Genomic DNA, 12,167 nt, shown 5'->3' with positions numbered 1-12,167 from the left:
ATATTGTAATAGTTTTTGCCATACATTGACAAGAATCAGCCATGGGTTTACATGTGTTCCCCTTCCCGAACCCCCCACCCACCTCCCTCCCCCTCCCATCCCTCTGGATCATCCCACTGCCCCGGCCCCGAGCCCTTGTCACATGCATCGAACATGGAATGGTGCTCTGTTTCACATATGACAATACACATGTCTCAATGCCATTCTCCCAGAACGTCCCACCCTCACCTTCTCCCTCAGAGTCCATAAAATTGTTCCATGCATCTGTGTCTCTCATTCTGTCCCGCATATAGGGTTATCGTTACCATCTTTCAGATTCCATATATATGCATTAGTATACTGTATTGTTGTTTTTCTTTCTGGCTTACTTCACTCTGTATAATGGGCTCCAGTTTCATCCATCTCAGTAGAACCGGTTCAAATGTATTTTTTTTAATGGCTGAGTAATATTCCATTGTGTATATGTACCACAGCTTCCTTATCCATTCATCTGCTGATGGACATCTAGGTTGCTTCCATGTCCTGGCTATTGTAAACAGTGCTGCGATGAACATTGGGGTACACGCGTCTCTTTCAATTCTGGTTTCCTCGGTGTATATGCCCAGCAGTGGGATTGCTGGGTCATATGGCAGTTCTATTCCCAGTTTTTTAAGGAATCTCCACACTGTTCTCCATAGTGGCTGTACTAGTTTGCATTCCCACCAACAGTGTAAGAGGGTTCCCTTTTCTCCACACCCTCTCCAGCATTTATTGCTTGTAGACTTTTGGATAGCAGCCATTCTGACTGGTGTGAAATGATACCTCATTGTGGTTTTGATTTGCATTTCTCTAATAATGAGTGATGTTGAGCATCTTTTCATGTGTTTGTTAGCCATCTGTATGTCTTCTTTGGAGAAATGTCTGTTTAGTTCTTTGGCCCATTTTTTGATTGGGTCATTTATTTTTCGGGAATTCAGCTGCAGAAGTTGCTTGTATATTTTTGAGATTAATTGTTTGTCTGTTGCTTCATTTGCTATTATTTTCTCCCATTCTGAAGGCTGTCTTTTCACCTTGTTTATAGTTTCCTTTGTTGTGCAAAAGCTTTTAATTTTAATTAGGTCCCATTTGTTTATTTTTGCTTTTATTTCCAATATTCTGGGAGGTGGGTCATGGAGGATCCTGCTGTGATTTATGTCGGAGAGTGTTTTGCCTATGTTTTCCTCTAGGAGTTTTATTGTTTCTGGTCTTACGTTTAGATCTTTAATCCATTTTGAGTTTATTTTTGTGTACGGTGTTAGGAAGTGTTCTAGTTTCATTCTTTTACAAGTGGTTGACCAGTTTTCCCAGCACCACTTGTTAAAGAGGTTGTCTTTTCTCCATTGTATATTCTTGCCTCCTTTGTCGAAGATAAGGTGTCCATATGTGCGTGGGTTTATCTCTGGGCTTTCTATTTTGTTCCATTGATCTATATTTCTATCTTTGTGCCAGTACCATACTGTCTTGATGACTGTGGCTTTGTAGTAGAGTCTGAAGTCAGGCAGGTTGATTCCTCCAGTTCCATTCTTCTTCCTCAAGATTGCTTTGGCTATTCGAGGTTTCTTATATTTCCATACAAATTGTGAGATGATTTGTTCTAGTTCTGTGAAAAATACCATTGGTAGCTTGATAGGGATTGCATTGAATCTGTAGATTGCTTTGGGTAGAATACTCATTTTCACTATATTAATTCTTCCAATCCATGAACACGGTATATTTCTCCATCTGTTTGTGTCCTCTTTGATTGAGATATATTTTAATGTCTGTTAATTGATATAGTCAACACAGGAATTTTCACAAAACTTGATAGACTTCAAATAGGAAAGAAATGAAATTCTGGTTATTAAAGGTCTTGCACCTAATTGTAGTGTTTTTGATGACATGAGACTTCTACTGGTTTGTTAAAACATTGAAGAGCAGAAAGCAAACATTATTTTATCCAACCAAAATGCAATTATACTGCTTTCCTTTCAGATGCATCTGAATTTTGGATAGATTATGAGGATAAACCTAAAATAACAATCAACCTAAATTGACAAATCTTAGGATTCTGGAATATGACCAACAATCAACCTGCTGGCATTGGTTATGAGAAAAATGTAAACTGATTAATTCTCTCTGAGTTATATTCTTTGGTGTGAATATCAAATATATTCAGAAAATCATTAAGGATTTCAATAGCACAAAACTATAAACTTAAAAATACTGACTTGCTATGTTGTCCGTAAAATTAAAATCACAAACTAATACATTAAAAAATATATATTTTCCTTATATGTTGAATCAAGCTGAAGACATTTTCATTTTTTGGAAAACTTCATGCAAATAGAAGAACATTTGATCTAGGATCAGAAGATTTAATTATTTTTGCGACAAATCAATGCACTTTATGAATCTGCCAAGTCAAAATTTAGTAATACCACTGCTCAAGCCTTCATGAGAAGGGTAACCTTTTTTTTTTTTTTAGTGATGATCAGGAATAAAAGCTTAAAACAGCTGGGCAGATAATGTGTCATGCTGATGATTTTCATGACAATAGAAGATGAAATTCTATTTAAGATGGTTTTCTTTACTGTCAATAATTAACAGCTTTACCACTTGGCCTAAAGTAATAATTATCCATTCCTATTAACCTTTAATATCTATTATGGTTATATTTTTACCTTGGTCAAATAAGAAACTTTTTCTTAATTATATGGATTTTTCTAGGTAATTATGTTTCTATAGCTTATACATTGAGCAAACAAAAATTAATTTTTAGGCACCATAGCCAGAGATATTTAACCTGCACACCTTCAATTTTATCTGTAAACATAAGACTTCTGACAGAGTATGAACTCCAATGTTACAGCATATCACACTGGTTTATTTGAAATCAAATAGCCAAGTAATATTTGTAACAAAGAAATATGGAGAAAGAAAGAGCTATGTTTAAATTCAATATAAAAATGGTTCCCAAAGCTACAGTTCTTGGAGTTGCTTAAAATTAATCTGGCAGATTGTTGTTTTTGTTCAGTCACCCAGTTATGTCCAACTCTTTGCGACCCCATGGACTGCAGCATGCCAGGCCTCTCTGTCCCACGCCATCTCCCAAATTTTGCCCAAGTTCGTGTTCATTGCATTGGTGATGCCATCCAGTCATCTCATCCTCTGATGCCCTCTTCACCTACTGCACTCAATCTTTCCTGGCATCAGGGACTTTTCTAGTGAGTCAGCTGTTGAATCAGATGACCAAAATACCAGACTTCAGCTTCAGCATGAGTACTTCCAATGAGTATTCAGGGTTGATTTCCCTTAAGATTGGCTGGTTTGATCTCATTGCTCTCCAAGGGACTTTCAGGAATCTTCTCCAGCACCACAATTTGAAGGCATCAATTCTTTGGTGCTCTGCCTTCTTTACAGTTCAGCTCTCACAACCGTAGATGACTAACAGGAAGATCATAGCCTTGACTATACAGACCTTTGTCAGCAGAGTAATGTCTCTGCTTTTCAACACACTGTCTAGGCTTGTCATAGCTTTCCTGCCGAGAAGCAATCATCTTCTAATTTCCTGGCTGTAGTCACCATCCGCAGTGATTTTAGAGACCAAGAAGATGAAATCTGTCACGACTTTCACTTTTCCTCTTAAATCTGCCATGAAGTAATTGGACTGGATGCCATGATCTTAGTTTGTTAATATTTAGTTTTCAGCCAGCTCGTTCACTGTCCTCCTTCACCCTCATCAAGAGGTTCTTTAGTTCCTCCTTGCTTTCTGCCATTAGAATGGTTGTTATTCAATTGCTCAGTCATGTCTGACTCTTTGCTACCCCATGGACTGCAGCACGCCAGGCTTCCTTGTCCTTCACCATTTCCCGGAGCTTACCGTTAGAATGATATCCTCATATCTGAGGTTGTTGATGTTTTTCCTGCTTATCTTGACTCCAGCTTGTAACTCATCCAGCCTGGCATTTCTCATGATGTGTTCAGCATGTAGGTTAAACAAACAGGGGGACAGCAGATAGCCCTGTTGTACTCCTTTCTCAATCTTAAACCAACAATTTGTTCCATTCAGGGTTCTAACTGTTGTTTCTTGACCTGCATACAGGTTTCTCTAGAGACAAGTAAGGTGATCTGGTATCCCCACCTCTTTAAGAGCTTTCCACAGTTTGTTATGATCCACACAGTCAAAGGCTTTAGTGTAGTCAATGAAACAAAGGTAGATGTTTTTCTGGAATTCCCTTGCTTTCTTTATGATCCAGTGAATGTTGGCAATTTGATCTCTGGTTCCTCTTCCTTGTCTAAAACAAGCTTGGACAACTGGAAGTTCTTGGTTTGCATAATGCTGAAGCCCAGCAAGCAAGATATTAAGCATGACCTTACTAGAAGGATAGATGAGTGCAATTGTTTGACGGTTAGCACATTCTTTAGCACGCATTCTTTAGTACCACCCTTCCTGGGAACTGGGATGAGGATTGACCTTTTTCAGTCCTGTGGCCTCTGTTCGGTCTTCCACAATTGCTGAAATATTGAATGCATCACCTTAAGGGTATCATCCTTTAGGATTTTGAATAGCTCTACTGGAACCCCATTTATTAACAGCAGTGCTTCCTAATGCCCACTTGACTTCGCACTCTAGAATGTCTGGCTCTGGATGACTGATCACAACATCGTAGTAATCCCTTCACGGATCACTGTCTTGTCATGGTAGAGGGCCTTGTATAGGCCAGTGAAGCTATGAGCCATGCTGTGTAGGGCTACTCAAGATGGTTGGGTCATAGCAGCTAGTTCTGACAAAATGGGATCCACTAGAGGAGGGAATGGCAAACCACCTCAGTATACTTGCTGTGAGAACCTCATGGATTGTATAAAAAGGACAAGTCTGGCAGAATGAAGTATCAATTTTTTTCTCACAGAAATATGTCAATAATAGTGAATAAATCATTAAAAATGATGAAAAATGAATTATTACAGTTACAGCATTCTAGGTTGTCCAACAAAGTTCTTGTTACAAAATGAGAAAAACCGCAGTAAGTGATGGTAACTTCTTAAATATATATATTTATTTTAAAAATAACAAATTTATTATTATAAATTAAATTAAACTACTGTTACAATACAAAATAAACTTGCTTAGTCCTCTATAGGTGTGTATATCAGTCAGTATTCACCAAAGAAAAAGAATCAGTAGATCTATATGTGATCTATTTAGCTATCATCTATCAAGAAATGTATTTATTTATATTGAGGAATTAACTCATGCAGTTGTGGTGGCTGACAAGTTCAAGATCCACAGGGAAGATCAAAAGGCTGGAAACTAGGGCAGGAATTAATGATGCAGTCTTGAGGGAAAATCTTCTTTTCCAGAAAACTCAGTTTTCATTGTTTAGGCCTTCCAATTGATTGGATGAAGGCTACCCACATTATCAAGGGTAATCTTAAAGTCAACTGATTGTAGATGTAAACTAGGTCTATAAATAGCAACACCTAGACTAGTGTTTGATAAAATAACTGGGTACTATAACTTGGCCAAGTTGACACATAAAAATAACTCTAATATTATACTAAAATATAACATCTAAAATCTTTGAAGCAATTTTATCTATATGAATAGATCCTACAAATTTGAACCATGATATTCAGTTGTTATTCAGTCTTTTCCGAGTGCTGAAACTTTGTCTTTGACCTTTGTTCTAATAATCAAAACAAAACAAAAATTCAAGATGCTTTGTTCAGCATTGCATTTGAGTAAGATAATAACACTGCAGAGAATAAGAAAAATAAATGTAGTAATATATTCAAATATATAAGAAAAAGGTAAAATACCTTGGATTTAGTTTTATTTTTTGATAGTATAGTAATCTAGAGAACTTTCAAAAACGTATTATTACACCTTGTGGTTTTTAGGATTTAGAGAAGTAGAGTAATATACCAAGTAAACTGCTTCATTTCTCTCTTCTCTAGCAAGAGGATTCTTTCTAGATTATTTGCTTATCAATGTAAAATCATTCCAGATTTCCCAATATATTAAATATTATTAAAATGGAGAGGGAATTCCCCAAAAGATATATCTTTTTATTATATTGTATGATGATGTTTACATTTTTAACTTGGTGAATTTTATAAAAATTAGAGACCACTTTAAATCAAAATGGAACCAGGTTTAACTGAAGTAAAATCTAATAAAAATGCCACTTTGACTTTTGGGAGGTTAAAAGCAAAAGAGTTTAGAGTGATTGAAAGGGGAATAAGAGGACAATGAAATTTAGAAGTCCTGAGGGAACTGCAGTAAAGCTTAGAGGTAAGGTAGTAAGATGATGAATTAGTTAGCCTACAACCATATAAGTGAGCAACTTGCCATCTGTTTCCCCTTGTTACATTAACATTATTTTGCCATACATCTTAAAAAGTTTGAAGCCTAAACTCAGAGCTTTTGAGTGTGTACTTTTAAAATTCCCTAATTGGCTTATTATATTATCATTTATATGATCTAACTTGAGATTCTTGTTTTATTGTACAATGTATTCTTACTTTAATTAATACCTTAATCTGAGAAAGCATATACACATATATACTTTCAATAAGAGGAGAAATCAATCCTTATTTTCCTTCAGGTGAAAAATATATACTCAAGAAATTTGTAGATGTTTAGAAAGATTAAACTGTGACTTAAAATTGAATTATTTTTTTCTAGCTGAATGTGGAGGTCGTTTTAAAGGAGAATCATCAGGAAGAATTTTATCTCCTGGTTATCCCTTTCCATATGACAATAATCTGCGTTGCATGTGGATGATTGAGGTAGATCCAGGAAACATTGTCAGGTAAATGGATTTTGTCTTTTCAAAATGACTGAGGAATCTGAGTTGCCTGATCAGACCCATATACAATTAACATTAAGATTTTTCTTTTTTTTTTTTTTAACCATTGGTAAAGAAAAACATGGTTTTTATCTATTATAAAATAGGGGGGAAATATTGATAAGCATGACATATTAATTCATAGGCCACAGCATTGGTTCATATAGCCCCTTAGAAACTTTTCAGTTAGAAGAGGGCACAAAAGATGAGAATTTTTCCTGCTGCTTGGGAGTTCTACTCTTTCACTTCTTCATGACTTAAGACGCTGTAAATTCAACGGAATTCTGAGATTTTTAAAAATCAAAGAAGAATTTTTGATATTAAATTGTAACCCAGATTTAAAGCTGTGACAATTCACATATCAAACATGGATGTGAGATATATATATATATATAGAGAGAGAGAGAGACAGAGACAGAGAGAGAGAGAGAGAGAGAGAGGCGAAGAGAGTTGAGCATGTTGATATAATTGGATGTCTAGTTTTTGAATTAGGCATAAGAAAATTTGATATTAATTTTGTCTAGATTAGACATAAAGCAAAATAGATTTAACATGAGGCATTTTTTTTTTCTTTTATGTGCATTTTTGTGGTGGGGGGCCATTTTCACATTAAGGAAGTTTCCTTTTACTCTAATTCTTCTTTTTTGAATGTGAACTGTTTTCGCATTTGTGGAGTAAATCTTTGATTCTGATAAAACAAACACACTAAAAACTTGATACAGTGACAGTAACACATACTATGGCATTAGATAACTTGAGTTCAATTCATGACTCTGCCACCCTTTGGACAATCTTATTTAATCTGAATCCCACTTGCCACATTTGTAAAATTGAGATGAAACTTGTTCCTGCTTTACTGGAAAATCCCATGGACGGAGAAGCCTGGTAGGCTACAGTCCATGGGGTCGCTACGAGTTGGACACGACTGAGCGACTTCACTTTCACTTTTCCCTTTCATGCACTGGAGAAGGAAATGGCAACCCACTCCAGTATTCTTGCCTGGAGAATCCCAGGGACGACGGAGCCTGGTGGGCTGCCGTCTATGGGGTCGCACAGAGTCGGACACGACTGAAGCGACTTAGCAGCAGCAGCAGCAGCAGCAGCAGCATAACAGTTAAAGGAAGAAAATAGATGTAATGCATTTTGCACAGTGTGTGGCACATATGAGCTCCTCTTAAGTGTCACCTGTCATTGTCACCTGTCATTGTTCATAATTAAGTCATAAACACTGAAAAGAATGTATAGGTAGGTCTTCCTTGGGTTACATGCTGATAAACTGAACATGTCGAAAATGTCATAAACTGAAAATGCATATAATATAACTAATCTACCAAAAATCATCACTCACCCTCTCCCACTCTAAACATGCTCAGAGCATTTACTTTAGCCTACAGTTGGGCAAATCATCTAACCTGAAGTCTATTTTATAATAAAGTATTGAGTACCTCATGTAATTTTATTGAATACTATACTGAAAATGAAAAACAGAACTGTTTTATGAGTGCATTATGGTTGTAAATGTGTTGGTGGCTTGTTTTTGTGATCTTGTGAATGACTGAAAACTTAGTTCCCTGTCGCTGCCCAAAGTCATGAGAGAGTACCACAACTGGGAAAAGATCAAAATCCAGAGTACAGTTTCTACTAAATGTGTGTCTCTTAAAGTCAAAAATTCCTAAATTGAATCATCGTAAGTCAGGGATGGTCTGTATACCTAAAGTTTTTATAATTTGTAGAATTGATATAATAGTATATTTAATCATATTCTAAAAAAATTATATTGTTCAAGAAAAATGCATTAAGTTTGTATATACATTTTGCATTATTCATTTTATTTGATAGAATAAAAGGAATATCTAGTACAAGCAAAGATGTTTTATATTCTTTATTTAAAACTGGATCCATGCTTAAAATAATCAGAGATATATGGTTCTCCCACAGCCTACAGTTTCTTGCTTTTGATACGGAAGCATCACATGATATACTCCGAGTTTGGGATGGTCCACCTGAAAATGAGATGCTTTTAAAGGAAATTAGTGGATCTCTTATTCCTGAAGGAATCCATAGCACTCTCAATGTAGTAACCATTCAGTTCGACACAGATTTTTATATCAGCAAATCTGGATTTGCAATTCAATTTTCAAGTGAGTTGTTTATTTTTGTTAATAAAAAATATAGAAATGTTACCTAAATCCTTCTGTTACTTTACTACTCAAAAATTTTCATTTTTAAAATTTTAATTATCTTTTTTTAATTTTATTTTTTAATTGGAGGAAAGTTGCTTTACAATGTTGTGTTCTTAATTATCTTAAATATTCTTGTTTCTCTTCTTATTCATCTGGAGTTAAGATAAACCATAGACAAAAGAAATACAATTGAATTCTAATTAATTAATTAATTGTTGATGCCTTCTCTCCGATTATCTTACCAATTTTCCTTAAAGTAAAGGTGGTATTAAAGTTAATTCATCAAGTGAAATAATTACATTATGCAAACTGATAATTTGAATTTACTATAAAAGTACATTTTAAAATGGAAAATTTTTAGAGATAAGGGAAAGAGTATTTGCCATTACAAAAAGCAACCCTACATTTATACTAATTTTATTTTCTTCTGTTAAAGATATTAAAGAAAACTTTTGACAAAATATTTTAAATCTACTTTTACATTAAAGATTTCCTACCACAATGAAATGTCATTCACTCTAATTACCAGTGTTGATGGCTGTTGTTTTGTTTTTTTTTCCTTTCCTTTTATGGCACTGCTAAGTGGTTAACTATATGCTGTTTCTTGAAAGGGATTTTGCTTTAGTGGGTGAAAAAAATAAATGAGAACTCAAAAAAATTTAGTTGCTGTTATCAACACACATTATTATTATCAACACACATTATCTCTTTGAGAAAAATATCTAAGGGATCTTCTAATTGCATAGCCTTAAAAATCCTAATAGTTGAAACTTATTGAGATTTCCAGCATCATCTATGGAAAGAGTGCAAACCAGTATTCTTAATATGTGCCTTAATTCAAGTCTTGGCTTCTTACTAATTGCTGATTTTGGGCACTTCACCTCATCACCTGAGTCTGAGCTTTCTAATTCACATAGGGATAATGATGCTCATTCCATAAATACATTATTAAGATTTAATATGATCATGTGTACACAGTACTTAGTATTGAATAAATAGTTGGTGCCCAGTAAACTATTATCACTAGATGAATAAATGTAAAATTGGAATCCTTTGGAAAAAGCATGAAGAACTTATTTAATGACTGGCCTGAAAATACATCACTTTAAGTTAACAACTAACAATACAAATATATAATTAACTTGATATATTTTTTTGTTTGTAAAAGATGATTCTTTGGCATAATCAACTAACCTAAGTATATGAATTGTTTTGTGTTATAAATAAGGCTCATGTGAGAGAGGTATACATCAGTATAGAGGAGTCAATGTCTTTAGATTTGTACCCTTAGTATATCTTTTGAGACAGAAAAAAAAAAAAAAAAGGAATGACAAATAAGAATGATTATATAATTAATGAGCATAAAGGAATTCTAATTCTGAAGCACACATTAAGCATTCTTTATATTTACATCTTGACTTGCTAATTGAAGTTAGGGACAATATGTCAGCACACTGCTTGTGATATCTGTTCGATTTCAGTTATTTATGATGATAGTTTGGCAACTAACAACTCTCCTTTCATTTACCTTAAATTAATAAGGTTTTACACTTAAATGGTTATTGTGATTAAATATCTGAATGCAATCATGTGAAAAGTGCTTCAGGCTATTGTTTGTGAATGCCAAGTGCATCTGCTTAATAGAAACAAGCTGCTTTATATGCATTTCTGAAAATTTTAATGTACATCTGTCAGTGAAATTAGTAATATATTTTTTATATTTATTGTATCTGTAGGTCATATTAAAGTTATAGAAACAATATGTATCTTACCAGAATTTTAATAAATCTACCTTCATAAAATTCTTTTACAATGCATAGAAATATGTATCATAGATAAGAGACTAAAAATTGATTCACTAAAATAAAATTACCTTGATAGTTAATATATTGTGAATAGCATCAATTCAGATTTCAAATGTGAAAAGTTTTTGTTTTTTTTTTCATCAGTGAGGACTTGCTTGGTGCCAAGAATCACATTGTGCTGTGCATAGTCACTCAGTTGTGTCTGACTCTTTGTGACCCCTTGGACTGTAGCCCACCAGGCTCCTCTGTCCATGGGGATTCTCCAGGCAAGAATACTGGAGTGGGTTGCCATGGCCTCCTCCCGGAGATCTTCCCAACCCAGGGATTGAACCCAGGTCTCCTTCATTGCAGGGGGATTCTTTACAGTCTGAGCCAGCAGGGAAGCCCGTTAAGAATAATGTTAAGTACTTTATGTATGGTTATCTCATTTAATGCTCACAGAGGCCATATGAGATATACTGTGCTGATGCTCAGTGCTCAGTAGTGTCCAACTCTTTGTGACGCCATGGACTGTAGCCCACCAGGCTCCTCCATCCCTGGGATTCTCCAGGCAAGAATACTGGAGTGGGTTGCCATTTCCTTCTCCAAGGAGATATGCTATGTCATCCCCATTAACCAAAAAAAAAAAAAAAAAAAGTACACTGAGGTCCAGAGAGTGAGTTAATTTATTCAAGGTCATACCCTAGCAGGTGTTTGCAACTGTGGCTCAAATCCACCTCTGTCTGAAAGGAGATTAACACTGTGCCTGGTGCTTAGTGAATGCCTAGCAGTCACTACTGCTCATCAATATTCCAGAGAAAAGACAAAGATCTTAGTTATATTTATTAGTTAACAGTGAAGTACTACAATTTCATGAGCTTATGTTCTGATTATGCTCCCAAGAACCACATCTAAGGTCACACTTCCAAAAAGCTGGTGATTTATACAAGTGAAGAAGTGAGAAGGAAGAAAGAAAAGTGGTAGTTTGTGCACTCCCATTTAAAAGGGACATTTACCACCTCTGGCTATCGTCATTTCACCCTATAGGAAGACAGACTCATTTTAAAGTGGAGATTGAAATATGTTTATGTAAAGTCCTCTAATTGTCAAAGAAAGCAACTAATCTTGAAGAGATCATTAAGGTACTATAGTCCAGTAAATCACTTCTGTAGGTCAAATTTGGCTTGTAGGTCAGAGTTTGCCACTTCAGTGCTTTACCGGAATTTCTCCTTTTCCTCAAATAAATCTATCTCGTGTTACCCATTTATTTGTTTGTTCATTCTAGGAGAGTCTGTTAAAGGACAATATATTAAGCATATTTATCTCCAACTGTTTCTCAAGTGCATCTTTCC

At 35.0% G+C, this 12,167-nt stretch overlaps 1 protein-coding gene across 4 annotated transcripts in view; it reads left to right on the top strand.

The window, feature by feature from the left end:
- CSMD3 (CUB and Sushi multiple domains 3) overlaps positions 1-12,167 on the top strand; it is a 1,311,921-nt gene that overhangs the window by 958,550 nt on the left and 341,204 nt on the right. For all 4 annotated transcript variants that reach the window (XM_081504393.1, XM_081504396.1, XM_081504395.1 and 1 more), the window contains 2 exons: positions 6,686-6,812; positions 8,787-8,989. In XM_081504393.1, coding sequence (XP_081360519.1) covers positions 6,686-6,812; positions 8,787-8,989 — 330 coding nt within the window. The remainder of the gene's footprint in view (positions 1-6,685; positions 6,813-8,786; positions 8,990-12,167) is intronic.

This window comes from Giraffa tippelskirchi, chromosome 6, assembly GCF_054371585.1.
Source record: "Giraffa tippelskirchi isolate mGirTip1 chromosome 6, T2T-mGirTip1v1.2.pri, whole genome shotgun sequence".
Classification (NCBI taxonomy): Eukaryota; Metazoa; Chordata; class Mammalia; order Artiodactyla; family Giraffidae; genus Giraffa; species Giraffa tippelskirchi.
The sequence above is the reverse complement of the archived record's forward strand: the minus strand, read 5'-3'. Positions and strand labels throughout refer to the sequence as shown.